Source organism: Parambassis ranga, chromosome 21, assembly GCF_900634625.1.
Source record: "Parambassis ranga chromosome 21, fParRan2.1, whole genome shotgun sequence".
NCBI classification, from domain to species: domain Eukaryota; kingdom Metazoa; phylum Chordata; class Actinopteri; family Ambassidae; genus Parambassis; species Parambassis ranga.
Genome location: NC_041041.1, coordinates 2,746,420 through 2,773,436, shown reverse-complemented (window position 1 = coordinate 2,773,436; position 27,017 = coordinate 2,746,420). Strand labels below are relative to the sequence as shown.

Sequence of the window (27,017 nt, the reverse complement as noted above, 5' to 3'; positions counted from 1 at the left end):
AATCAATGTACCAATAAAACTGCTCTTGGGCTCCCCCTACGTTTCGTGTAGTATGAATTTACATGAACAGTGTGATACATGTGTATTTATTTACACACTGTTGGAAAAGGAACGTGTGTGTCTTGGAAACAACACTGTCCACAGACAAACTGTGACATATCTATGTCTATGTCTATAACTTGGCTTATAAAACATAAACTGAGGCGTGAACAACTTCACTAACACAGCAGTGATGGAGCAGAGGGACAGACACGTCCTTTACTTACACATAAAGACTTCTTATCCCTTTGTTTCATGCACACACACAGAAACACTGCAATACAGAGCACTCATTTTATCCACAAACATCCCTCACTCCATTCATTTCCATACAGTTATACTCTCTCACTTGCGCCATACACACACTTTTATATCTGTCAGGAACAATCCAACTGTTTGAGCAAAGCACTAAGGTTAGATCACCTGTGTGGTGAGACACAACGATGTCAGTCTGCGCTCTGTTTCCACTGTCAGGTCTCACCAATGAGTTTGTGAGTTGATCCAATATTCACTCCCGCTCAGTCACTGACCTTTGTTCCCTCAGACATCCTCTTTGTCACTCTGAGCGGACACACAGCTCCACCATTATTTTGGGAAAACTTCAACAGAGACTGTTTGGACTTTAGAAACGTCTCCTTTGGTTTTTGCAGAATTCACTCTATAAAGTTAAACCTAAAAATGTCCAGAGAGAGCAGTAATTGTTGGTACTGTGTTACTGTAGTCCCTTTAATAGTAGTAATGTGCTCCCACTGTGTCGCATTAGTGCACTGTGAGTCACTTCCTCTACAGTTTATAAATAGAAAACTGAATGAACACATTACATTATACTATATACTATATAAGTCCGATTTCAAGCTGATTTAAACAGTATGCTCGTATAATTTTTGACCATCATCATTATTAATATCATACCTCTCCCTCTCTCCTTCACCTGCAACAACAGGATGGACCACACCTCCACAGCGTGACCTCTTTCTGACTGCATCAGGTAAGAGCTCGACAACATCCATCACCCTGCATGGGCCAAAGCTGTTTTGAAGTAACTGCGACCTCATTGATCCCTGTTTCCCCTAAATGCAAAGCTCCTGCACAAAGAGAATAATAATAAGACTGTATTGCTCTGAATATGAGGCTGTGTGTTTTTCGTGGAAATACAGTAAGTGGTGGAGACTAGACTGACCTGTGCACTGGTTTGTTGGGCTCCAGGGGGACTGCATGATGAAGAGTGACCATCCTCAGCACAGCGTTTCAAAAGTCAGACAGCTGAACAGACAACCGAGGGGAGGTTATGATGTCAGACTTGAAGCGTATGGTGATAAATGCAACAGAGTCATCAAGCAACAGTCAAGCAGCCCAGAAATGTGGTGGATCAGAGTGCAATGTTGGAAGGTGGTGAGTCCAGAAAGACCAGATGAAGTCAGAGAGAAGGTAAGCACAGTTCTGAAAGTGGCAGCTTCACGAATGTGTTCAGCTGAAGAGCTGAACACCAACCAGGTCGAAGCCTCAAAGCTGGTGGAGTCATATCATTAAAATCTGTATCAATAACATGACAGCCTTTGTGGCTACAGATTATTTTCATGATGTTGACCAGTATTTACTACGCTTCCTTTATAAAAGGCAATATTTAGTCTTATAATCAGGGTCGTCTTCTCTTTGGAACAAAGTGTTATCGTTATTTTTTTGAAGAATTGTATTCATGAACATGAAAAAAAAACCTTTTCTGTGTTTGCAGGGGTCACTTGATGATCCTGCCGAGGACTGCTCCCATGTACCGTACAGTAGTAGACTGTTTTCGAAGCAACTCTCAGCTGTAGTCTGAACACTAATGACTCATAAAGCTTCACTGCCACCTCAACTTGACAAATGGCAAATGTCAGCGGCATATTCTCCTGGTAGGCATAATTTTATTAAGTGCAAATATCACTGTGCTCCTTAGGAGACACTCAAAGGTTAGACCAACAGCTGTAGCAGTTTCATGTGTATTAGCTGGGATTTTGCAGCAAGTCAAGCTCCCCTGAGTTGATGGACACAGCCAGTCAAGCATGAGGACGGATGCTCTAACTAAATGCAATAAGGAGAAGCTCGGGCTAAGATCATGTTTATTTAAAAGCCTGGGACAATAACCTAATGGAGGACAGTAAGGTAAAGAGGGTGAAGGGTGGGGGGGGGGGGGGGGGGGCAGGAGAGAAAGAGGGGGGGAAAAAACAGGAGACTGGTGGTATATAGAGGGAAGCAGATCATTTTTTCCCATTTATTGGCTGTGGTAATTTGTTGACTCACTCATCCATGCAGAGTCTTTATGTTTAATGCAGGCCTCCGGAGGGGGAAAGGAGGGCAGAAGGGAGGGGTGCAGGAAATGGAAAGACAGGCAATAGGGGGTTACAGGGTACCCTGAGAGATTAGCCTCCACCTCTCAGTGTGAGAGACGGAGGTGGATGAATATCAGCCCTTAAAGTGGGCCTCAGATGCTAATCAGCTGCTTTATATTGGCCTGACTCTGCTCAATACACCTGCCAATAACTGATGGACATGCTCTAAACATTAAAGACCTTACAGGTGCTGTGCACGAGTGCAATAAACGTACCAATATTATTTTATTTTTTTAGGCCTAAATGCAAAGGAGTGCTAAAGAGGGACGGATAATTAACATTCAGGTTCTCCTTAACTCCCAGTTCAATGTCATCCAGCTGTCAGACGTGTCTGGGGTTTGACGTGTGCTGCGGTCTGACACCCATCATCCTCGCCCAGCTGTTATCGGCACTGCCTGCCCTGACCTGGCCCTCGAAAGGGTCACACCCATGTGGACAAACATTGGTGGCCCACTGCTGGCAATGGCTCCCTGTGAGTCCCGTATAGAAGAAAAAGAGTTACCTCTCTGTCTGTTCTGCTCAGAGTAGAGTAGAAATATCAACCTGTTCCTAACAAATACTGACGATTTTGGGTTTTCGGTGTATTTTAGTGTAGAGTCCCACTGTGAGGTTTCAGTGTGAATAAGTGTTAGAATAAGTGTGGCAGGTGTTCAAAGAAAAGTTCCTATGTCGGGATCGCACTCCCCTGTGGGTGCTGACAACTGCGATGCAACTTTCTAATTGAAGAAGACGTTCAATACGTGTCCTGTATGTTAACACTCACAGGCTGTGTATGCTTTAATATAAATATAAGTTCTTACTTTTTTATGTAGCTGTCGTCGGTGCTTCAACAGTTTACTGCACCCTCTTGTACACGCAGCATGTACAGTATTACTGCCCAAACTGTCCCAGGAACAGCCACTCTGATTTACATCATGTAAAAAATCATAGAGTATATAAAAGAACGAGGCTCATGTCGCCTCTAACAATAGAGTGCAGAGTGTGAGTGAAGGACCACACCACGGAACCACAGGTAAAGCCCATTCAGCGTGATTTTTCCTGGTAGTTACTAAGCTGCAGCCATTTATGGCCTCTAATGGATCGTGCTTAGCAGGAAGCTTTGTTCATTGTCAAATCCTTAATAAAAGCAGAATGTTACAGAACCAGCTTCTCTTGAACTTTATAACAAAGATAAGATTACCATTTAACTCTGCTTGCTTTCATAGACTTTCATCTATTTTTGGCATCTTAGCTGATTTATCCGTCCGTGATTCGTATGCCAGAGATGAGATCCATTGCTACAATTCAGCGTCTCTTGGGTATAGATTAGAATGACATAAATAAACGCCTGTAGCTATCGACAGCTATAGAAACTGATGCTCATAAAGGAATCAGCGCATTGTTCCACACACCCTGCTGCCTAAAATAGCACATAGCACGTCTGTGGAGCATGATGTGCACGATGTGAGAAAACATCTGCGGCCCTGTATGAACCGTCCCAAGTGTTTGGTGAATTCTGCCTCTGGAGCATGAGTGTGTGCACACACACACACATCCAATCCAAGATGTGTTTCCATTACCCAGCTGGTGTGTGTTGGAGCTCCTTAGGCTGTGTTTCTGCCTACTGTATTTGTGTGTGCATGCATGTGCATGTAGGCAACTGTGTGTGTGTATGTGTGCAAGTCCCCAGCCACTTCCCAGTATCACTCCTCGGCACTCTCTCTCCACCAGCACTGTCATAAGATAATGTGACAAGGTGTCAGTCATGTCGGGGCCTGGGGTACCATGGCGACAAGAGGGGTTTTGGCAGAACACTTTTGTGAGCAACACCAGGAAAGAGGCAACAGCAGGGACCAGAGTACAGAAGGAATCAACCTAACTGCTGCCAGGTCTCACACGCTCCCTCCCTCCTTCTTTTCCCTCTGGCCACACAATTCATCCCACTCCTCCTTCTGGTCTGAATCCTGTCCCCTGGAAGAAAGAACCTGGTGGGAGTCACATGCGGACAAAATGTTCTGCCATGCCCTGAGAGAGTCACTCCTAGCATCAAGTGAATGATCTGATCCGTCCCCGTCCATGCCCGGGGGCCTACACTGTACAGTAGACTAGCTGGGTGCTGCCACTCTTCCTCTCTGAGCCGTGATGTGTTATGATGGCTCCATCACTCTGTGAGGCAGGGCTGCAGACACCTGTGGAGGCACCGGGTAAAGTTAATGGGACTGGACAGGACTTTATCTCAGTCTGTCTGTCTGTCTGTGGTGGAGTGTCGACCACTGCAGGTGTTAAACAACTGTGCAAAGTATAGTAAAAGTGTTCTTATATGTGATTTTAGATTTTTAGCACATAAAGAATGCGTTTTTACACCTTCAGTTTTACTTTGCTTGAGGAGTTTCTTATCAGAAACTGGAATACAGTATACATAATTACTCGTTTTTACAAGTTTACATTACATCTGTCACAAGAAATATGCTGCCATATCTTATAGTAGGCCAGAAGGGACAAACCTAACACTGGAGAGTGGCTTTAGTATTTCAAGTATTGGTCGCAATAGTTTCTCATACTTGGAAAGGGAGGCACTAGACAAGAGGCACATACTGGTCCTTTAACCCCGGATTTACACCGGACGCGAAAGCGTAGCATAACTGCAGCGTAGCGACAGTCACTGTGAAACGCTTCCATTATAGTCAATGAGAGTATTTACACTGCCCGTGCAGCAGCGCGTTTTAGAAGCGTCCCAGAAGCGTTGCTGCGCGCTGCTCCGCGAGTGATACACGGCAGTTCTATTTTGGAGATGTGTCGCGCCCAAGACGCGTCTATTTGCACCAACTACATCGAGCAGACAGGAAGTCAAGCATCAGAATGAAAGAGTTTCCGGTGGATTTTCAAAATAAAACACGGTCAGACTGAACTCTCGTTGATTTAACATCGCTACCGACAGAGAAACACAGCCCCAGCCATGTACGAGGAGACAAATCACTTTGTGACGCTTCTGAAATGCTCCTGGTGTAAATTGATGTTGTGAGATAGACGGGCTGATACCAAAACAACTAGAGCTATTTGAAAAATGTTTATTAACTGATGTTTCTTTTATGCATTAAAGGACCAGTGTGTAGGAGAACTGACAGAGCTGCAACCTCATATAAAAAAACTGTATTTTGGATAAAAAAAATGAGCCACAATGACTCTACGACCATTACTAGAAATCTTTAGCCCCATAGAATATTATGAAATATTAAATAAATAACTGATTGAACAATCCAGTGAAGGACAAAGGACAAACCTAACACTGGAGAGTGGCTTTAGTATTTCAAGTATTTTGTCACAATAGTTTCTCATACTTGGAAAGGGAGGCACTAGAGAAGGTATTCAGTCAGTTGCAGTTCGCAAGCTCACCTCCAGAGGCCACTAATCCGACATGCTGGTCCTTTAACCCCGGATTTACACCGCTGTGTCGGCCTCACAGGTTCACATCTGGATGTGAAAGCCTTTATCATAGAGGACCACCATGTGTCGTCGTCGTCGTCTTGAGTATCTGGGAATCTGACCTTAGTGAAACACATCCCACTGGCGTCTAAAGGGCCCGGTTGAAAGTCAGTGAACACTACAAACAATTCATCTCCTTTTCTTGCTGAACAAATACAACTAAGTTATCTCTGAAGCCACAAACTTTCCCTCAGGAGAAACAGTTCAGTCGAGTATATTCTTTAAGAACAAATGTTCTTTGTTTTACTGTAAGATGCTTACTTTGCACTTTTGCATTATTATTATTATTATTATTGTTATTATTATAATGTGTCATCTCATCGCTTTTTATTTCCATAGACAATGGATATAAGCCACCATCTTGATAGTTCCTTTGCTCCTGCCCGCTGTGTTTCCCCTCATTAATGCAAGCTATTCTCCATCACCACCCTCTATAAAGGGACTCTCCTGATGCAGGCCACAGCTCCCTGACAAGGAGGAAATTACCGTTAGCTTTCACACCTAATTAAAGTGAAGATGCTTCACCTTCAATAAAGTTGACTGTATTGATGTCATTCTTTTACAAGACGGGGCTTTGACTGTAAGTAGCAGCGCTTAGATGGATACTGTGAGAGTATTTCTCAGGTACTCATTCAGCTGCTTCCGTCAGTCAGAGTCCAGCTGTTTTCCACTCAGCTTCAGAGTACGCGTGATGGTTCCCATAAAACAATATTATTATTACTTCTGCATATAAAATGAGTAGCCAGCAGAAAAACATCGCATGAGGTTTGTCTTCAGCGGGGAAAGAGGATCTATCTGTCTCATCTGCTTAAATTAAAGGCAGCTGGACCTCACAGTGATACTAAAAACCTACCAGAGAAGCAGTGGAACATAAACACTGACATGTGAATCAGGTGTCCTGACATTCATATACCATACATAACAAAGATAGATGCTGTTAAAGACAAGCTCATGAACTGTGAGTGAATATGAGAAATGAGCACTCAGTAGCTATGTTATATGGAGACATGTAAAAATAGGCTTGTTTCTTTAGAGCTCTATCTTTTGTGTGATTCTGTGCAGGTTTATGTGTGTGTGTGTGTGTCTGTTTTGTGTTGAGTGAGTGACAAAAGGTGAGCAAATTAGCAGTTGTTACGTGCAGGTTGGCAGTGGAAGCTTTAGAAGGGCCTTGAACATCAGCAGCTCCTGATGAAGAGCTTGGAAGTGCTTGAAACAGCGTTTGATTTTCCACGTGAAGTCCCCACGGCTCAGCTCAATCGTGTAGTGATTTGGATTCTGCACCTTTGAGGTGAGTTTTTCAAACGGAGACAGTTCAGCTCCATCTCATCAATAGTCGCTTACAAGAAGTTTAGAGGAGATGAAACGGGCTGTAACGATACAATACTGTCTTTAAGGATAAGTTTGGGGATTGTGATATTAAGAAACTTTTGATCAGAAAAGGTGAGGCTTAGAGTTTTATCAAAATCATGAGTGAAGGGTGGCTTTTAAAGAGGTGCAGACGGGGCGTGTGACAAGTGATGACTCAGTACCTTGTTTAAAGTCAGTTAAATCTCGCTCACCTTTGTTGTAGATGTCTGTTCCACCTCTGCTACCCTGACAAAAATAACTCTCCACTGTTATAACTCTCTAAGAACTCCTTGGAGTCCAGGGACACGAATCAGGTGTGGATGCAGACGACAAATGCTTCCTCTTCGCTAAGAGTAAAGAGAATTAGAAAACCTGCTGCAATGCACATTCCCCACCTCGCTGCTCCTGTTCTGTGAGCGGTTATCTGAGACTCAGAAGATATCGGCAGGTTTATGATAGGTGGCAGAGCGCAACTGTTTAGTCTTTTGGTGAATATAAAGAATTTTCTGAAGCTCCCACCTTTTGGGAGGAGCTGAACAAGGCATGAGCAGAGTGTCCTCTATGATGATGTTGGCTCTTCAATGTCTTCAACACAACGGTCAGCAAGTAATAGAGCAGCTGAGCTACGTAAAATGCTGAGGGAGGGATGTGGGTGTGTGTTTTTGGAGTGACACAGCGACAGTGCAGACTCTACTTCTAAGTTGGCGTCTCTATCCAACGTAACACTTGTTTGTGCAATGACAGATCCACATCATTCATCTTTATATACAGTCTACATGTGCACTAGCATCTGTGGAAGGTTGGTCTCGTTAACCGTCCGAAAGTTGAAGCATTGTACTTTCTTGCCTATTTCTACGACCCTATTGCCAGAGTCTGTTCACTGTTTGAATGGCTTTTTTTAAACTTTCCTATAACTGCTTTTAAAAACATGTATGTCATCTTTATAAGGCCGTCTTCACTGGGAATGGGTATGCATGCCTGTCATTAGTAAACATATTCTCGGAGACTCTGTCACCCACTGAGATCAGAGCAAAGTAAACAGTGCCACATGTGATTAACTGTTAATGATGAAAAACACATGCAGGCCGCATCCTTCATCTCAGGACGTCGCGTGATGCTTACTCATTTCTTCACTTTCACGCCATTTGACCCTGACCTTTCCTCTCTGCTGCGATTCAATGTCAGACTGCGCACAATCAATGTCTGTCACCTTCTGTGTGATCACAAAAACAGCAGACCTTCCGTGACAGGGTCTCCACTGGCAGCCCTGTCTCCCTGCATTTGGGCAACTTCCTTTGGTTGTACTGGGACATCCCCCCCACCCCCCCACTATTATCTCCTCCCTGCCCCGCCCTGCCCATCAAAGTGATGCTAATAACATGAATTCCAACTGACTGACATGGGTGAAGAACCAGGAGATGAAATCCATACTTCATGCATTTTGCATGTTGTGGTAATTAGGCAGTTTTGGGGGGCATTAAATGCTTCCGCTAAAGTATCCGTACTCCTGGTGAGATGGGAAAAAGCTGCTGAAAGCTTCTAGTTAGATGATAAAAACTGTGAGCACTGCCTGATTTGATCATTTTAGCTGAAACCAGAGGAGGATGTGTCAGCCCTAGATCAAGCCTTGAATGTTCATCATAAAAACTGTAAGGATGGATACCAGGGCTGCTGTTCTGAAGCATTGCCTTAATTATGTGTGCTTTCCTGCTGAATAAGTGTCTGTTTCTCTAACCATCCTTGAGACCCATTTTAAAGGTTGAGAATGTGCCCCTGACAAGCTCTCCTCCACCCCCTTCCTCCCATCACGTTGCCCTGGGCCCCTGACTCTGGCCATTAGGGAGATTCCTTGTCTTCCCTGAGCAATGACAGGTGAAATGGAGCACAAAATCCCAAAGCCTGCCATGGGCCTCTCCACAGCCTCAGCACCTCAGCACCTCTAATTCTTACAGACACTCATATTTCCATTAACACTTCTGATGCTGATATCCCATGTTGGTAATGACGGAGTATTCATTAGAAAATGACTAAACTTTAAAATAAGCCCGAGATGACTACACACACACCAGCTCACCCATCCATAGTCATCCCATGATGATTTGTGATGTCATTGTACCAAATTGTTTTTAATGATGACAAAGGAGGCTGAAACTCCTCACCTGAGACCTATAAGTACTTAGGTGTCGGTGATGGTGGAGACCAGTCTGTTGTGGTGAGTGTCTGTTCTGTGGTCTGCTGGTCTCCTGGGAAGCATGATCATGTATGAGGCTTTGGAGTCAGTGAGGAACAGGAGGTCACTTAAACTGCAGTCCTTCATGGACAATCCATCCTAACTCCCTCCCCAACAATCAGCAGAGACAGTCAGACAGACTCTCTACAACATTATCAGTCAGAGGCTGAGCCAGTATGATGACTGAATGTAAACTGAAACATAGAGTGAAAATGATCAGTTCTAAAGCTACACAGAACAGAACAAAATTCAGCCATAAATCATTCAAACCCATTCTTTTCCTGTAACATATGTGATGCTGTCCCAGGACATGCTAGAAGAGCACCACCTAAAGCCAGGTATCTCCAAGCCGGTGCTTCCTTTTTTAAAGACAGGCTTCTAACCACACCTACTTTTGTGCAAACTTGGCAGGGTGTGGTGTGTTGTGGCAGAGTAGCGCACGATTGGAGGAGCTGTTTCTGGCAGAACCTGATACTTTTCTTCTAATTTAATTATTAAAAGCTGTAGTTGTGTGTAAAACCAGTCTAGTCTTCTTTAGCTGACTCTCCTATACCCCATGGCCAAAAACCTGGGTGATGAGGAAGAGAGCAAACACTGTTATTTTAAAGTAAAAATAAATTAATATTCATATGTGGTCAGAAAAGGCTATATGAATGAGGGTCAAAATTACAATAATCACAATATGTGTTTGAAATTATCTATGGAAAAAAACACTTGGAGGATGTTAAAACAAAAACATAATTACCCTGTTCAAAAGAATATATAACTTTTTAATGCATTATGTTATTAAATATTGGTTTATATTTTACAATTGTTTATTGTAAATATATAATTACTAATATACAACAAGTATATCTTACATTTCTTACTCATTATTGTTTTGTTCTCTGCCATATATTTTAATAATAAAAACTATGAAATAAAGTCCTAGATATCAGAGATATTGTAACTTTCTCCTTCAGATACATTTCTACTCAGTCTGTAATTAATAGTTTATTTAGTATTATATCAAATTGTCTGATAATCAATACAGGATTGTCCATTTCTTTCTGTTTCTTGCTCTGATACATCCCCACATGGGACGTCCACTCAAAACACTGTACTCTGAGAGCCAGATATTCAGAGTCAGTCATTGGGTGAGGTTGAACACGTGTCAGTGACGCAGTACGGAAGTGTTTGCCTGAGCGTGTACATTTGTTTACAGCCGCTTGTTCTCCGTCTGTGCCTCGCCAAGACTGTTAATGTGACTTAAAAAATATCACATTGCGACAGAATATTTATAAAAAGACAGCGGACAATACAAATATAGGTAATACTTCGCGTCTGACCTTGGTATTTCGTGTAATAAAGGGAAGAGCACCCGCTAACAAGACGTGCTAAAGTAGTAGTCTGTATTAGCTTGCTACATTTTAGGCACCCTTCTCGCTACACCGGCATGTGCCACAGACTGAGACATCATCTCACCTCCACAACAAAGTGCACAACTTAACGCCGCGTTTGAGCGCAGGTACGACTGTTCCCTTCTTTTAATCGGTTAGCGTCCACGCGTTAGCTAGCTGGCAGAGAAGCTAACATGAGGGTTACACAAGACAGGGTGACCTCTCACAGCACGTCTCTGAACAGATAAGGTACGAATCATCACCTGTGATTGTTTTTTATGAGCCACTTATCACTAAATACAGATATAGGATTTCTTCTGGTTGGTTTTATAACAGCTGACACGGTATGCATGCATGCATGCATCCTCTCCCCCCCTCAGAGACTAGATGATGATTTATGACCAAAGACCCTGTGCATCATGGCGTTGACTGAAGTATATTGGGACCACCATATACCCCTACCAAAGCTTGCTCCAGTCCAAGCCAAGGTCACTGTCGCCTTGGTGGCACTCCTCTGCTTCATCAATAGCTATGATGGGGAGTTTGTGTTTGATGATTCAGAAGCAATTGTCAACAATAAGGTAAGTGAGGATTATGACTGTAAAACCCTGATATTTGCCACAGAATAATGTTGCTGTAATCAGTTGGATTTTATATTTTTTGTTGCAGGACTTGAAACCATCCACACCCCTGAACAACATCTGGAGCAATGACTTCTGGGGAAGCAACCTGAGTAGCAACTCCAGTCACAAATCCTACCGACCTCTCACTGTCCTTACATTTAGGTAAGAAATCCTACTTACTGCCTGAGCTCTGATTCCACCTCTCCCTCAGACATGTACTTGCCTGTGCTTTCCTACACCTGCCACACATTCAGCTGCCACATTTTTCTCCTCTGTCTGTTGCAGACTGAACTACCTCGTAGCTGGAGGCCTGCACCCTGTTGGCTTCCATGTGCTGAACATCGTCCTCCATGCGGTCATATCCGCCCTTATGATTAACGTGTTTGCGATATTGATCGGTGGACTGGCCTATGATGAGCAGGGTAGGATAATAAACCATGCACCGAAGACTTCTCTGCTAGCTGCTGTCTTCTTCGCTGCACATCCAATTCACACAGAAAGCGTAAGTAGAATGCACGCATGTTAAGTGTTTGTTGCTTGAATACAAAACAACAATGCAGTCTTCTATATACAATAATGTCAGTTATTGTATATAGCAGTATATAGAATTTAGAACCTTACATCATAAGTCATATGATGTAAGGTTCACATCGGGTATTTCTACACAGGTATTTTTATCCGAATCAGAATCAGAATCGTGTTTATTGCCATGTAAGTGAAGAGGTTTCAGAGTCTTTCACAGATTGTTGCATACATAAAACATATGACAGTTAACAAGAAGCATGCATGGGTTAAAAAATAAAACAAGATAAAAATAAGATAAATAAAATAAAATACAGTTAAAGTAAAACAAAGTAAACGATGTAATCTAAAAGTAAGACTATAAATTGACACAACATTTCAAATATACAATGAACAGAACAGAATATGAGTAGAGGTTGTAATGGCAAACATAGACCCTGATATGAACAGAGTGTAACAGGTACCACATGGATCGGTGAGGTGGTTCTAGTGTGCAAAGTAGTGCAAGATGAAAAGTAAACGGTGCAAATAGAATAAAATTTATTTAAGACTAAGGTCACTTAAATAACATGGGTTGTGGTGAATCTAAGATACATACAGTTACTACACTGCAGGCAGTCCAAATTAGATTCAACATATATGTTTAATCTAATTTGGACTGCCTTTTGATATTTAATAAACCCCATTTGGAGCTACCTGCTATATACATATATACTGTGTGTGTGTGTGTGTGTGTTTACAAATCTTTTTGTTGTCTTAGGCTCTGTTGTCTGCTGACCATCCTCTGACCACATCAGAGGATGGTCAGCACATAAATAAGCCCCACTATTAGGCAGCAGTGACATCATCATTACTGTCAAAATATTGACCAGTGAGCTTCTTCTATAGTCTTCGTTCTTCTGGATGAAGAGATGGTATAGAGAAGAGTTCCATTCATGGATGAATGCTCAATGTCGATGAGGTTCATCTTCTCAAATAATATTTACCTGCAATTTTCAGTTAGCTGAAACATGAATGCAACAAAAGTGAATGACTTCAAACTTCAGTGTTGAAGTTTGTGAACTCTTTATTTTCTGTATTTCTGCATAAATATGACCCAAAACATTAACTGATCATTAACAGGTCACAGTCCTAACAGTGATAAGATCTCTAACTTGATATCTTACTTGTTGAATTCACTGGTACAATTCAGAATTCATCGTTCCATCAATGCAGGCAAGTTGGTTCAGTGCAAAACAATGCTTAACCATGATACTACCACCACCATGTTGATGAAGATTCTCAGTCATCCAGGTCATAATACGTAGAGAAGATTGAAGCAAGGCGTCTGGACTTGTAGAGTTTTCTTGAAGACGTTTCGCTGCCTTGCCTCACCGCATTGCCTCGCCGCCTTGCTTCAATCTTCTCTACGTACCACCACCATGTTTAACAGAGGGATAGGTTCATATACTGGACTGCAGCATCATTTTTTCTTCCAACATCAGGCTTCTTTTTTATCCAAATAATTCTAGTCTGGTCTCACCTGTCCATAACATATTTTCCCAGCAGCCCTCTGGTTTGTCCATGTGATCTTTAGGAAGCTATAAACAGGCAGCAGTGTTCTTATTGGAGAGCAGTGGCTTTCTCCTTGCAGCTCTGCCATGCACGCCATGGTTGTTCAGTGTTCTTCTGATAGTGGATTCAACAACATTAACATAAGCCAATGTGAGAGAGTCCTTAAGCTGGGTTCCTTTGTAACATTGCAGCCTGTTACATGGCCTGTTTTTGGTCCAATCTTTGTTGATAGACCTCTCTGTCCTGGGGAGGGTAACAGTGAACTTGAATTTCATCATTTCCATCTGTACACATCAGTCTGTCTGCAGATTTGTGGAGTCCAGACTCCTAAGAGACATTTCCATCCTGTTGAGCAGTCAACTGTCTGTATGAAGTGCTCAGAAATGTCTTTTGATTGATAAACACTTCTACAAACACGTGTTGTGAAGATCAGACTTTGATAGATCATCTGTTGTTTAAGTAAAACAGGGCACTCACTGTCATCCTCCATTGTTTGAAAACGCCTCAGATTAACTGTAATTTGGCCATCAAATCAACTGATCATCTTTGGGGTTCAGTAATTGTTGCAGCCTAGTACTCTTCAGACCATTAAGATGTTTCTTTGGTTGTGATTCTGGGCTACAAATAAACTTTTCTGATCAACATGGATACCCCCACAGCAACACATCAAGGCATCTTGACATACTGGTCCGGAGGTTTTAATACTAAACATCCAGTGGTTCCATGCCAAGAACAAAAGCCCCGTCTCAGCTGGGAGCACAGGGCCAAGGTGTGTGTGGTTGCACGGCCTGACTATTAGCTGTGTTGGGATGCTTATTGACCTGCCAGCATATGTGTTTTTTTGCTGTAAAGCTTGGCTGGAAGGCAGCAATTCCCCCCTCTTCATTCTCTTTAATCATGCAGGGCAAGGACTGGGGGAGACCTGGGGGGTGGGAGGGAGGCAGACTGTTGGCTTAGGCCTGCTGTATGTATCAAAGCCGGCAACCCCAGGATGCCAACCATACTGTACCCACACACTGTATAGAACACACACACCATCAGGCCGTGCTGGTAATGAGAGGTTCTTTCTGTTAATAAGCTTTCAGTTGTAACCATGCAAATGGTGAACGTGTAAAAAAAAAATGGATGCATATGATGATGCTGTTATTTTAAGGATACTTGGTGGTTGAACTTGTTTTTCCTGCCGTATGTACCCTTTCTTTTAATCTCTTGCAATTTGTCTCCAATTTGTCTGTCTGTCTCTCTAAGGTGGCTGGCATTGTGGGCCGAGCAGACCTTTTATGTGCTCTGTTCTTCCAGCTTTCCTTTCTCACCTACTGCAAAGCTTTTAACAAAGGTAACACAGGTACTAGTCTTTAGCACTACAGACAATGTTTAATTTAATGAACTGTCCACGTGTGCCAGCATCAACTGCTATTTAAGCTTCCACAGCTGCAGTTCAACTGTCTGATCTCGGCTTTGTTTTTCTCAGGGAGTGACAGAGATGACAAGTTTTCTGTCCAGTGGGTTGTGGTCAGCCTCTTGCTGTGTGGAGCAGCAATGCTCTGCAAAGAACAAGGCATCACCGTCTTGGTATGAAGTCTTTTTTAAAAAGCCATGTTTCCAAAGAGTTGATGATTTTATTACGTCCAGTAGAAAAAAAAAGAAAAAAGAGACATCTGCTCAGTAATACCAGATACATGTTCATAGTGTGTCCTTTTGTAATTCTTGCTTCATGTGTGTGTTTTTCACACGTGTGGAATGAGCTGTATAAATTTTAAATGGCACTCTTCTCCTTCCTGGCCTCTGTGTTCTTCTTCAGGGTGTGAACGCAGCCTTTGATGTCCTCCTGATCTGTAATGTTAATGTGTATGAACTCAGCCAGAGGCTACTCCTTAGGAAGAATCCATTCGATGTGAGTTACATTTTATATTACCCCCCCCCCCCCCCCCCCCCCCCCATATTTCTGTCATAAATAATGCACTCTCTCTTACAATTAACGTCACATCACATACATTGTCTTCGTAAAGCAGGCTGAATTTCAGAGATGAAATGCTGCTTTGTGAGCATGGATTTGTGACGTTTTTTTTTCTGGCAGGTAAGCGAGATGCTCCGGATGGGATTGCTGACACGATTGACTCTTATGGGTCTTGGAGGACTCTCAATGCTCTATGCACGCTGGAGGATCATGGGAACCGGACCGCCGGCGTTCACTGAAGTAGACAACCCTGCGTCTTTTGCAGAAAATATATTTCTACGAGTGAGTATGTTTGTAGACTGATTTTATCCTGAAATGATTTCTCCAATCATTAAACCCATATTATAGTTGCCTAGTTCCTTTTTATAATTAAAATATGTAATAATCTAACATAAGCTTTGATTCCCTCATCTTTCCCCTCTCTCTCTTTCATTCTGCACCCCTCCTGTTCCCCTTTTTGATTGGCAGATAGTGAACTATAATTACTACTACTCTCTTAATGCCTGGCTGCTGCTGTGTCCCTGGTGGCTGTGTTTTGATTGGTCCATGGGCTGTGTGCCTCTCATTAAGTCAGTCACTGATTGGAGGATGGTGTGGCCGCTGCTGCTCTGGTGCATCCTGATAGGCTTGATAAGCCAAGCCTTATGCTCGCAGGACAGCCAGAGAAGGAGGTAAGAGAGAGCCCAGCCGCCTCACACTTGATGATGTTCATGAAGTACATGTTGGCCTCTCCAGACTTACACTTGATTATGAAAATGGTGAAAAATCACATCCACTGCAGTGTGACCAGGGCACCACATCTCGATGGCTGTTAGTTAGACTGCGTCTTTTGTTCATAGGGAAAGTTTTCTGAGTATACTTTGGTTTTTTGGTCATCCTAAACTTAAACTTAAACTCCACAGACCAAAAAAACACACCCCCAAAATATCAGTTTCAAGTGTTTTTCTGTCCCTCCAGGACACTGACATTGGCTCTGGTGCTGCTGGTGGTCCCTTTTCTGCCCGCCTGTAACATTTTTTTTCGGGTGGGCTTTGTCATTGCCGAGAGAGTTCTCTACCTGTCTTCTGCTGGCCACTGCCTACTGCTGGCCTACGCTGTGGGACACTGCTGCTGCCGATGGTCCAAATACAAGGTATGTACTGAATGACACCAAAACACAGCACTTGGATGCACTCTGACACCTTATCCTTGACCTCAATGGAAACGTCATGAGGTCAAAGAAATGTGAAGAAAAATGTATTTAAATATTAAGAGAATCAAATGAAGTTGGGATTGTAGCATTTAGAAAACACAGCCTTTATTATGGCTGCAAGTTGGTTAAGCACCAGCATTCTGTTGCCTTTTCTGGTGTCAGTCTGTGCTGGTTTAAACCTTTATTGTGCTACCTGTTTATGCAGCTTTGATGATTCAGTAACTCAGTGATGCAGAGCATGGACAGACACAAGAAAACACTAATGACTTACCTATAGGGCCGATAACAGCAGGTGGTGCCCAAGTGTTACAGAAATTCATTTGCAGTCCTTTAACTTTGTTTTTTGTTTTTTTCTGTTTTTCCAGAAGTTGCTGTTTGTCGTGGCGCTGGCACTGTTATTTGCATACATACTCCGCTCCGCTCTCCGCAGTCACCAGTGGCGGACAGAACAAAGCCTCTTCACCAGTGCTCTGACCGTCTGTCCGCTCAATGCCAAGGTGAAAGTCTGTTTATTCATAGTTGATTTTTTTTTCATAATAAAGCACGATCCATATGTTTTAATCTGGTGATTACTCATTCTACAGGTGCACTATAATGTTGGTAAGAACCTGGCTGACAGGGGAAACAGTACTGCTGCTATTGGATATTACAGAGAGGCCGTCAGGTAGCGAATGTCTGCTCACAAGTAATGATTTACACTCAGCTTCTCACAAACGAGCAAGACTTTTGATGCCTGTTGCTCATTTCAGGCTGCATCCTACCTATGTCCATGCTATGAACAACCTGGGGAACATCCTGAAGGAGAAGAATGAACTTATAGAAGCAGAGCAGCTGCTGTCTAAAGCTGTTTCCATTCAGTACGGTTCTCAATATACATTTTCTTTTTTGTCTTTACACAGACTGAAAAAGTTCCCTGTTCATTTTATTTGTCCATCTCTGCAGGCCTGACTTTGCTGCAGCTTGGATGAATCTGGGTATCGTGCAGAACAGCCTGCGGAAGTTTGAGGAAGCAGAGAAGAGCTACTGGAATGCCATCCGCTTCCGGAGAAAATATCCAGACTGCTACTACAACCTGGGCCGCTTGGTGAGCTTTCAGGATATATATGTTAATGCTGTGTTCTCTGTGCTGAAATAAAGAACAATAAAGCATCATAGGCAGTTTTAAATCGGCTGCCAGACCCACGACACCTTCACTCTATGTTGTGTTTTTGATGTTGTATGATGGTGGGGGAGTAAAAAGACACCAGATGCTGGATTCAGGATTGAGACCGGACCATGGGCTCCTTCTTTTATTATTCTGCAGCATCCACTTCAGTGTCATGCAACTTCAAGGCAGGGCAGGGACACTGACAGTTACACTCAGGCATCATAATTCATATTTTCAAAATAAAAACAGTCTGTAAAACATATAACACAAAATCATGTCTGCCTGATTCACGTTCATGCTAACAGACCCACTAACGGCTCGCTAGCAACATGCTAACAGCCGCATCCTACTAAAGCTGCCAATGATGAACATAACTGGCCCATACTTCCCACTCAAACTTGCACGATAACGCTGCTGATTCGATAAGTGAACAGTTATTGAACACACTGATGGCTATAGGTGGTTTCTGGGTCACAGGGCCAAACTAACTATCTTACCTTCAAGATAGGGACACTAAAAGCAAGATGGCGCCTGTCAGCAAAGCCACAGCCAAATTACGGTGTCCCGTGGGGCCAATTTACCCGACACACTTCAGTTAATTGTGATAAAGCTGCCACCTAGTGGCCACTAATGTACCTGCCGTGCACGTATTTAGATATTGATAACGTTAATTTTTCTTGACAGTATGCTGACCAGAACAGACATGTGGATGCTCTGAATGCATGGAGAAATGCAACTGTACTAAAACCAGACCACAGCCTGGCCTGGAACAACATGGTCATTCTGCTGGATAACACAGGTAGACACACACACACACACACACACACACACACACACACACGCATCCATGCATATTTTAATACACAAACGTTAATAAACACTAGACTGTTTTATTTGTTTTGTGGTTGTTTGTTGATAATAACAAAGAGTAGAAGTATTGATATTAATATTTGTGAATTTATGAGTCAAAGTACTCTTGTGTTTTGGGTGCAACTTGTTCCAGTATTAACAGCCAAGAAACACAGCCTTGTTATTTTGGAAAGGCAGGAAATCTAAATGGCCAACAAGATTAGACCGGAAGAGCAGGAATCAGCAATGCTTGAAATTTATGTATTAAAGCTTTGTGTTGTGAGTTTTGAAGGCACTCTTCCCTGCCGTGTGGAGAATGCTCTGATTTCCAAACGCTCGAGCCGTTTTGTCAGAAGCTGCTCCCGTGGGGGCGGAGTCTCCCAGGAGGCCACTGGAACTGTCCAATCAGGGCTCAGTATGTTCCTGATCAAACGTGGGCAAGCACAGCCAGAACAGCGCCCCCTCAGAGTTCCCCCTCCGCATTTGTTCCCCAAATCTGACAGAAATAATTCTACACACACACACACACAAAGAAAGCAAGAAAGAAAAGAAGAACAATAGGTGTCATTTTGAAAGTAGTGAGGAATTGGGAATTTTGTCTTCTCTTTCATGTTCACCACTTTTTCTTTTGTTTTGATCCAAACGCAAACTAAAGACCGAATCAGAGCAAATTCAGGTACAGTCACACATGTGGTCACATGTTGGCGAGCTGTGTCTGAAGGGCACAGGCCATGACTCAGGACATGTCTGCCGTTGTTTCGCCCTCTGTCCCCCTGTCCGCCTGTCTCTCTCTCTCTCCCCACTTCTGGCCAGACATCAGACAGATCTGTGACGGAGATCAATAACCCAGTGGGCCCTGTGTTCAACCTTAATTAGGAGACTAAACCACTCCTCCATGTGTGGAAAGGGAAAAACTCTGCTTTAGAATACTACAGACAAATAAAGCGGATTCTCTTTTATAGAGGATTTTTTAAATGTCTCCTTCCATTACAGGCTTTTCTGCTTCAGTGTTGCCTGCTTTGATGTGAGCATGTGCTTGTAGCTTTCAGTAGGCTGTGGGTATCATTTAATATTAATGTCTGACATTTTTGGTAATTTTCCGGTCCGTCTTGGAGGCAACTTGGGTCAAGCAGAGCTGATCGGCCGAGAGGCTCTCAGGCTCCTCCCAAACGACCACACCATCATGTTTTCATTGGCTAACGTCCTGGGGAAATTACAGAAATACAAGGTCAGTCAAAACACTATTCACAAAAAAAACAAAAAAATAGTTTTCATGCATGTTCCAGATTTTTTTTTCTGTGTCAGGAGTGGTAAATTTCTCTGACTAGTAAAGGTAATTCAGTATGTTTTCTTTTCTTTTTTTTCCTCTCAGGAGTCAGAGGGCTTCTTTCTTCACGCCCTTCGGATCAACCCAAATGCTGCTAGTTGCCATGGCAATTTAGGTAAGGCTACTGCAATTTTGATTGTGTCACATATTTTACAGTGTTGCTGAGAGATTCTAGCAGCAGTCAAAAGCAAAAAAAAAAGAATATTTATGGATGCTGAAGCAGAAGCAATAACGTGCAGCCTGCTTCTATTAGATACACTAAATGAACAGAGAGAGAATTGGTGCAGCTTCTCAGCTTAAAGGTTTCTGTGTTGTGTTTTTTTTTCCTCAGCTGTGTTGTATCATCGCTGGGGCAAACTGGAGCTGGCAAAGAAACACTATGAGCTGTCTCTAAAGTTGGACCCCGAGGCACCTGGGACCAGAGACAACTACAACATGCTGCGACGCAAACTGGACCAGCTTAAACGCAGCACACCCTGAGGGAGCCCGCTGGGACCCCTGCCTACTGTAAAACACATTTTTCCATTGTTCCACTTGATATTATTTTATCTCACTAATTCTGGCTCTGAAACATTTGGAAATAAAAAACCATGATCTCTGCATCAGGCTCTTGTTTTGTTCTTTAGAGACTTAAAGAGGGGGAAAAAACAATATGTTGCACACTGGCGTTGAAGTGTCTGATGTGATTTCACGTGTGTGTCAGTTACATGGTCGGCTGCACTCTGCTGTTTTGCAGCCTCATTTGAAGGCCATGTGGACCTGATCACACTGGACCCTGTCTTCTTTTCATCTCTGACCCCGTGTTGTGTCAGCTGGACCGAGCACCACGCACGTGTGGCTCTGCTGTAACATTTATTTGGGTTGGCCCTTTTTCAGCAGTTCCAAATGTTTCTATGCTCAAAAGAGCGCTTTCCTGCACATGGCCGCGGTGTCGTCTTAGCACGCTGACAGACAGGCATCAGCTGGCGAGTGTTGACCACTGGTGGGCTGATCAGTTTTTTTTTTTAAAGCCTGGCTCTTTGTTCTTGAGTGGGATGGCACTTTGAGGTTCAAAACCCCCTTTGCCTACCCCGCTCCTCATGTAGCCTCTGTAGTTAATGGGAGAAAGGTGCTTGGTGCTTGGAAGTTTTTCTCAAGTATCCAGGAGAAGATGAGGGGTCAGTGGAGACAGGAAACCCGCGGCCGGTGCCGTATGAAAACAGCTCTATAGCACAGAGCCTTCAAAGGGAGAAGGGGATGATCTCCCGGGGGACTCTGCATGCACGCACACACATACACAGAGGCCTGCAACCCCAGTGTGAAACATCAGTCAACAAGTGTGCACCCGAGGTCAAAGGTCGACACACTTCTATTTTTTCACCTGCTTCCTACAGCTTGCAGGAAACTTTTGAAGCTGTGGCGGGCTGGTATGGCTTTGCTTTAGGCGCTGCTAAGTTTGTTTACACATACAGTACAATACACCAGTTGATGCTTTGATGCTTAGAAGATGTTACTGATACACACACCGGGGGGGTGCCACAGCACACACGACCATCGCTGTCCTCTGTATATGACCTCCTAAATATGCAACTAATATCACGTGAGGAAATTTCCTCTGTTTTTTATTTTTGTTGCTTTGATGTAAAGAGCCAGTGATAGAAACACGTGAAAGCACAACACATAGCCTACACACACACACACACACTCAAAGTATTGTTTAGTTTGAGATGAAACCTGTTTCAACAAGACTCATGTAAAGGTCAGTATGGTGAAAAGACTTCATGCTATGGAGCGAACGCAGACAGAATAAGATCAAAAACGCCTGGATAGTGACATTCAAGACTGAAAGCTTTTCCCTCGTATTATTTTTTCCTCATGCCGCGCCGCTGATGTACGATTGGCTGCACAACCATCAGCTATTCGCTTTATGTACTTATGGACCTTCCTTTACTTTCTGTGTGATCCTTTCATTCAGGGCCTGCAGCTGACTTGTCTAGCTGCACAGCTGTGCTGGCACACCAGTAGGGGGGGGGAGCCCACTTTTATCATAATCATTCTTTGAATACCTTTCATTATCATAAAATATGTGAGTATTAAAGGGATGGATTCACCGGTCCCGCCAACATCTTCATTATCCATTCTGACTGACAAAAACCTGCTGTCCTACAGAGTGGCATTAATAAAAGATGGGATACTACAGCCTCTCCTTGTTCTCAGGGTTTTCTCTGTACACCTTTTACCTGCTTGGATGCTCCATCACAGTCATATAATGAAATCAGCTCCCAGGTAGGGGTTCTTTATTGTGTTCTATTAATCACGCTGATGAGTTTTGATCATTGTAATCAATGGATTATGGAGAATCGTGTCTGATTGTTCACAGCCAAAGCCACTCACGGATCTCTAATACTAAAATTCAACAAGGCATTTTCTTTTTTGATTGCCATAAAACTTGTTATGGAGGGGGGAAAAAAGCCATTGTCATCCTTTTGTTGCAGCAGAAAAACAAGAAGCAGGGGAGCACTAATTTGAACCCACTGAGGGTGTTTTGAAACAGCAGGTGTGCTATTTTGCATTTGATAAGCACCACCCTCAACAAAATAATAAAAAAAAAACATGGATTAGTGGAAAACTGCTACATGGAAATGTCCTCAGATATTAAAGGAACAGGGATGCGTGTGATGGTCAGGGAGTTTTTGGTGGATTTTTCGGGGTAAATGTGCAGAGAGGCAGCTTGAAGCACACAAACAGTGCACATCTGTAAGCGTGGCTCTGACAGAGTCCTCATCAATGTGACAGGGATGTGATCAAGGGCCGTCCTGTGATGTGTCCGCTGGGCCTCCCTTTCACCCCCCACCCCCCACCCAAAACACAACAATCCTAATGGACTCTGATGGGCACCTCCATCTTGCCTGTCTAATTGATGTAAATACTGCGCATTTGAACCTGCAGTCCTTCCCACCACCGCGCCCTGCCCCTCCCTCTCTTTCTTATAACAGTAGGGGTCAGAGGTTAGGCTGACTGAGTGATCATTAGAATGGCAGTCCTTATTAAAGGAGCAGCTTGTCTGACACCCCATGCGCATCCCAGAGAGGGAGCCACCCTGTCCGCTTCATCTAGATCATATTACATGACACGACCTCACAAACGGATACTACCAGTGCACTGCAGCACTGTAGGCCACGAGGGCACGGTGGCATTTTCAGAAGGGGTCTCCTCGCCTGTCACACCGCTCTGTCCGTCTGGCTTGGATGCGCTCTGTCATTTTAAGGAGGGCTACTGTCAGTGGGCATTGGGACCGTCGTGTCTACATGCCCTGGCATTTTCAGCGGCGTGCTCTTGTAACGGAGCATCCCGCCGCCCTCTTGAGAGTCCGCGATGATGTCGCGGCCAATGATTAATAGTTAGAGATGGGCTATAAAGTGTCCAGTGTGGCCAGATGCTAGTCCGGGCTTTGTTGAACTGATATAATGGACATAGTCTGCCAATTTGGCTCCCTTACAAAGCCTGGAAGTTCCCCAAGATTGATTCTGTTTCAATGTAGTGGTGCCCTGGGGGCTGAATTTTGAGGATGCACTCTTGTGAAAAATGTTGTGCTGTATTATCTTCAGCTGAGAAAAGCACTGCGAATGATCATGGCTATAACAAAATGGTCAATGTACTCGCTGACATTTGCATGCAAGAGTGAAAACGTAAGCCAGTTAAGGATCATTTTATCATTTCTTAAGTCAAGTCTGGCTGTGGATGAATAGAGGTGGTGGTGGGGGCTGGGATAATTTGCAGCAGGAGCCCTATGAGGCTGTTTTGCAAAACAAAACGAAGCAGCTAGACCCTTATTGAAAAATATAGTGCAGTGAGACGGAAATTTATTAACTGGCACCAGTTAATGTGTGCATTATTCATTTCTGGTGAGCATGAAAAATGATCTAAAGAGGTTTGAAATTGCAGACGCGCAGGCTGACTGCACAGTGGCTGAGCTTGCTGCTTCGTTTCATCCTCTTGCAGGGGTGTTTGGGCAGAGAGGTGGAGGGCTGGAGGGGGACAGAGGGATGGAGGATGGAGGGGAGGAGGAGCGCGGGCCCCTCTCTGGACAGTAGGGCTTTCCAGTAACAGCTGTGCTTCTCTCACGAGGGGGCGGCAGCAGCACCGGGAGAGAGGCTGCTTGGGACAGATGGACCAGCACCACCTCCTCTCTAACCTCCCACCACCACTTCTTCTTATTAAAATCTCAGTCTATTAATGTATGTATGCTTACTGTTGGAGGTTTTAGCTGCACTTCAGGAGAGGATTCTCCCTCTCATCCTGCCTCTCTCTGACTTTCTTCTTCTTCTCTCCAACACTGCTGCAGTAGGAGGTGGTGGGCAGGAGTTGGTGCCAGTGGCATATGGCTTTCCACTGTGCTAAACATTCATACAAAAGACAGGCCCATCAGTCATGGCTGTGGCCGGATGAGGGGAGAGAGCAGGCCTCTGATGAATGGTGTTTAGGACTTACCTGCTGTTAAAACATCGCCTCCCAAACACGGGCTCCCCGAAGCACGCTCAACATTAAGGTCTGTATAATATTCTAAAATACGACCCTTGTGTGCACTCATCATGTACGCCAGGTTATAGCAAATAATAAATATGCTTCCTAAACCCTTTGCACGGAACCCAGGGTCAGGCCTTCATAGACCAATTAATGCAGAGCATCTGCTGTATAGAAGGGAGCGCGGTAAAGAACTTTCCAGCCATTTTAGGCAATTTAATAAGGAGAGCTGCTTCCTGCTTGCTCCAATAGCTCTCATTGCTAGAGTGAGCGTGGAATGGGTCTCCTCGATTAGACCAAATTAATCCATTCTTCAGGGATTCTTTTTCTGGTTCTATGGTGAAACCAGCACGCCTTTGTTCTTCCTTGAGCCCCGGTGTTTTTTCTGCCAAATTTAACAGAAGGCTCGGAGGGTAACAGGGGTCCAACCCAGTATCACCTTCTGGAGCAGAGCAACTAGCAGAGAAAGACAATCAGCCTGAACCCTGCTGTCTCCAGCACAAAGTGAAAAGACTCTAATTGGGCTTTTTTACGCTGCATTTTCCTGCAGGATTGCTGGATCATGAAAAAGCAATTAAACCTCAGAGCTGCAATTCATTCAATCTCATTTTTATCCTTTCATTGGAGAGACAAATTTGAAATCACTTATGTGAGTCAAGACTTATGCTTTTTGTGATTTTTTTTTTTTTTTTTTTTAATCTGAGCAAGACGAGCTGTGAGCTTAAAAGATCTTATGACACATTTAGACAAAAGGAAATGTCGTTTAAACACATCTAAGCACGGCTGCACATTTAAAGGAGATTTTTATTTTTAAACTTGAGTCATGATGCACAAAATGTCTTTAAAATGGTTTGACAGGGCTGTAGTTCCCAGTGTTACACCTAGAGGCAGTGTTGCCCACAAAACTCTGACCTCAGGACTGCACTGAAAAAAAAAAGTCAGAAAACACATGCACAGTTTTTACAAAATATCTTTGTCTCTGACAGGAAGAATGCGTAGGTCAAAGGTCAAATATTAACATAAGGTATTAAGGAGTTTTAGTGAGTACAATTCATCAAGCTTTTACAGGCGAGTGAAAACAAATGAAAAAAAAGAAAATAATCATACAAATACTTGATGAATATTTTACTTATTGTCCAATATTATTTTGTGTTAATTAGAATATAATCATACCTGTCTGTTTTTATTATATATGTAAATATTTTGAAGAGTTAATGAAAGTTTTACTTGCTTTAATCATTCTGCATGAAGCAGCAAAGAATTATTATTTTTCTAGAGTTGGAAAAAAACGTTTGCAGTTCACAACTCGTCGCACTGGAGGAAAAAACGTTAAATATAAATAATGCAGAAAAAGAACTTGAAACATGAAAAAATGGTCAATACATTAAATAATCAAAAATGAAATGATTATTAATTAAGTATTAAATTTAAACTAAATTATTTCTATCTATATCATTAAATACTATTTTTATTTTTAATACTAAACCTAATTAAGGAAACTTTCTCCACAGTAATGACACACACACACACTCAGAGGATGACCATCAGCCACGTGCCTCATTTTCAATCCAAGCATTGTTAACCAAGCGCTTAACTATCTCATAACTCCAAATGTTCCAGTCGGCAGAGTCCATACATTGTAAATTAGGTCTGTTAATGTACTCTACTCAGAGCGGGACAGCGGTGGGTGTAACAGCAAACACACACACACACTGAACAGAGAGGCTGTGCAGCTGGCCTCGTATGCACTTTTTGTTTTCCCACCCTGCACAAAGTGATCAACAATCACACCCCAGACGGTGAGATGTCAACATGAAATACCTTCATTTGCATCAGCTTTAAAAAAAAAAAAAAAAAAAAAACTGCCTGACTTCTTGTTATGCCAGCGACCCACCAGTGTCTCCATAAAATTCACTTTAGCCGCAGGGGTCCTGAGACCTTGCTAAATACTGCCCCAATACTGCTGTCAACAGTCCGTCAATCACATGACAAATCCTTGTGATTAAACAGAGCTTCGCTGGCTGCTTCACAATGCACTGGAATCAGCTGAATTAAGTCTGGGCCTGTCTGTACTGCAGAATTATGTCATTATGGTTTTATCTGCACTATAAAAAAACAAACGTTAAAGTTTATAATGCATGCGTTTGGAATTCTGCTTCAAATATTTAAAGTTCTTATAAACAGATTCACACATACACACATTTAATAGTAAAGAAAAACTACAACCTTGCATTAACTTTATTTATTTGTATTTTGAGTCCACTCTTACAACTTCTTAGCTTGCTTTTACAGCTGATTTTAAGTAAGCAGCCAAAAGGAACCCTGAATCAGCGTGTTAAGAGCATCTAAGCAGCCTGCAAAAAGCCTCAGACAGACAGCTGAATAAAAGGCAGCTCGAAAAGACAGGCTGTGCTGAGATAAGAGACAACATCTAATCTGACTCGGATAGCTGATACAGCCCCGGCCGCATCTAAATCCTGGAGGTTTGGTTTGAAGAGGAAGGATTTAACTTAAACC

At 43.1% G+C, this 27,017-nt stretch overlaps 1 protein-coding gene across 2 annotated transcripts; it reads left to right on the top strand.

Moving 5' to 3' along the window:
* The first annotated feature begins 10,614 nt into the window (after positions 1–10,614).
* tmtc4 (transmembrane O-mannosyltransferase targeting cadherins 4) lies at positions 10,615–20,599 on the top strand. Of its 2 annotated transcripts, none has more exons than XM_028394271.1 (18): positions 10,615–11,075; positions 11,207–11,407; positions 11,496–11,611; positions 11,735–11,951; positions 14,774–14,861; positions 14,997–15,097; positions 15,327–15,419; positions 15,603–15,764; positions 15,951–16,153; positions 16,440–16,614; positions 17,040–17,171; positions 17,259–17,338; positions 17,424–17,531; positions 17,617–17,758; positions 18,506–18,620; positions 19,786–19,898; positions 20,043–20,112; positions 20,329–20,599. In XM_028394271.1, the coding sequence occupies exons 2-18, from the start codon at positions 11,246–11,248 to the stop codon at positions 20,475–20,477; spliced, it is 2,226 nt and encodes a 741-aa protein (XP_028250072.1). In that variant the 5' UTR covers positions 10,615–11,075; positions 11,207–11,245; the 3' UTR covers positions 20,478–20,599. The 2 variants fall into 2 exon arrangements, with proteins under 2 accessions (XP_028250072.1, XP_028250071.1); XM_028394270.1 differs by having other exon boundaries at positions 14,774–14,870.
* Positions 20,600–27,017: the final 6,418 nt, after the last annotated feature.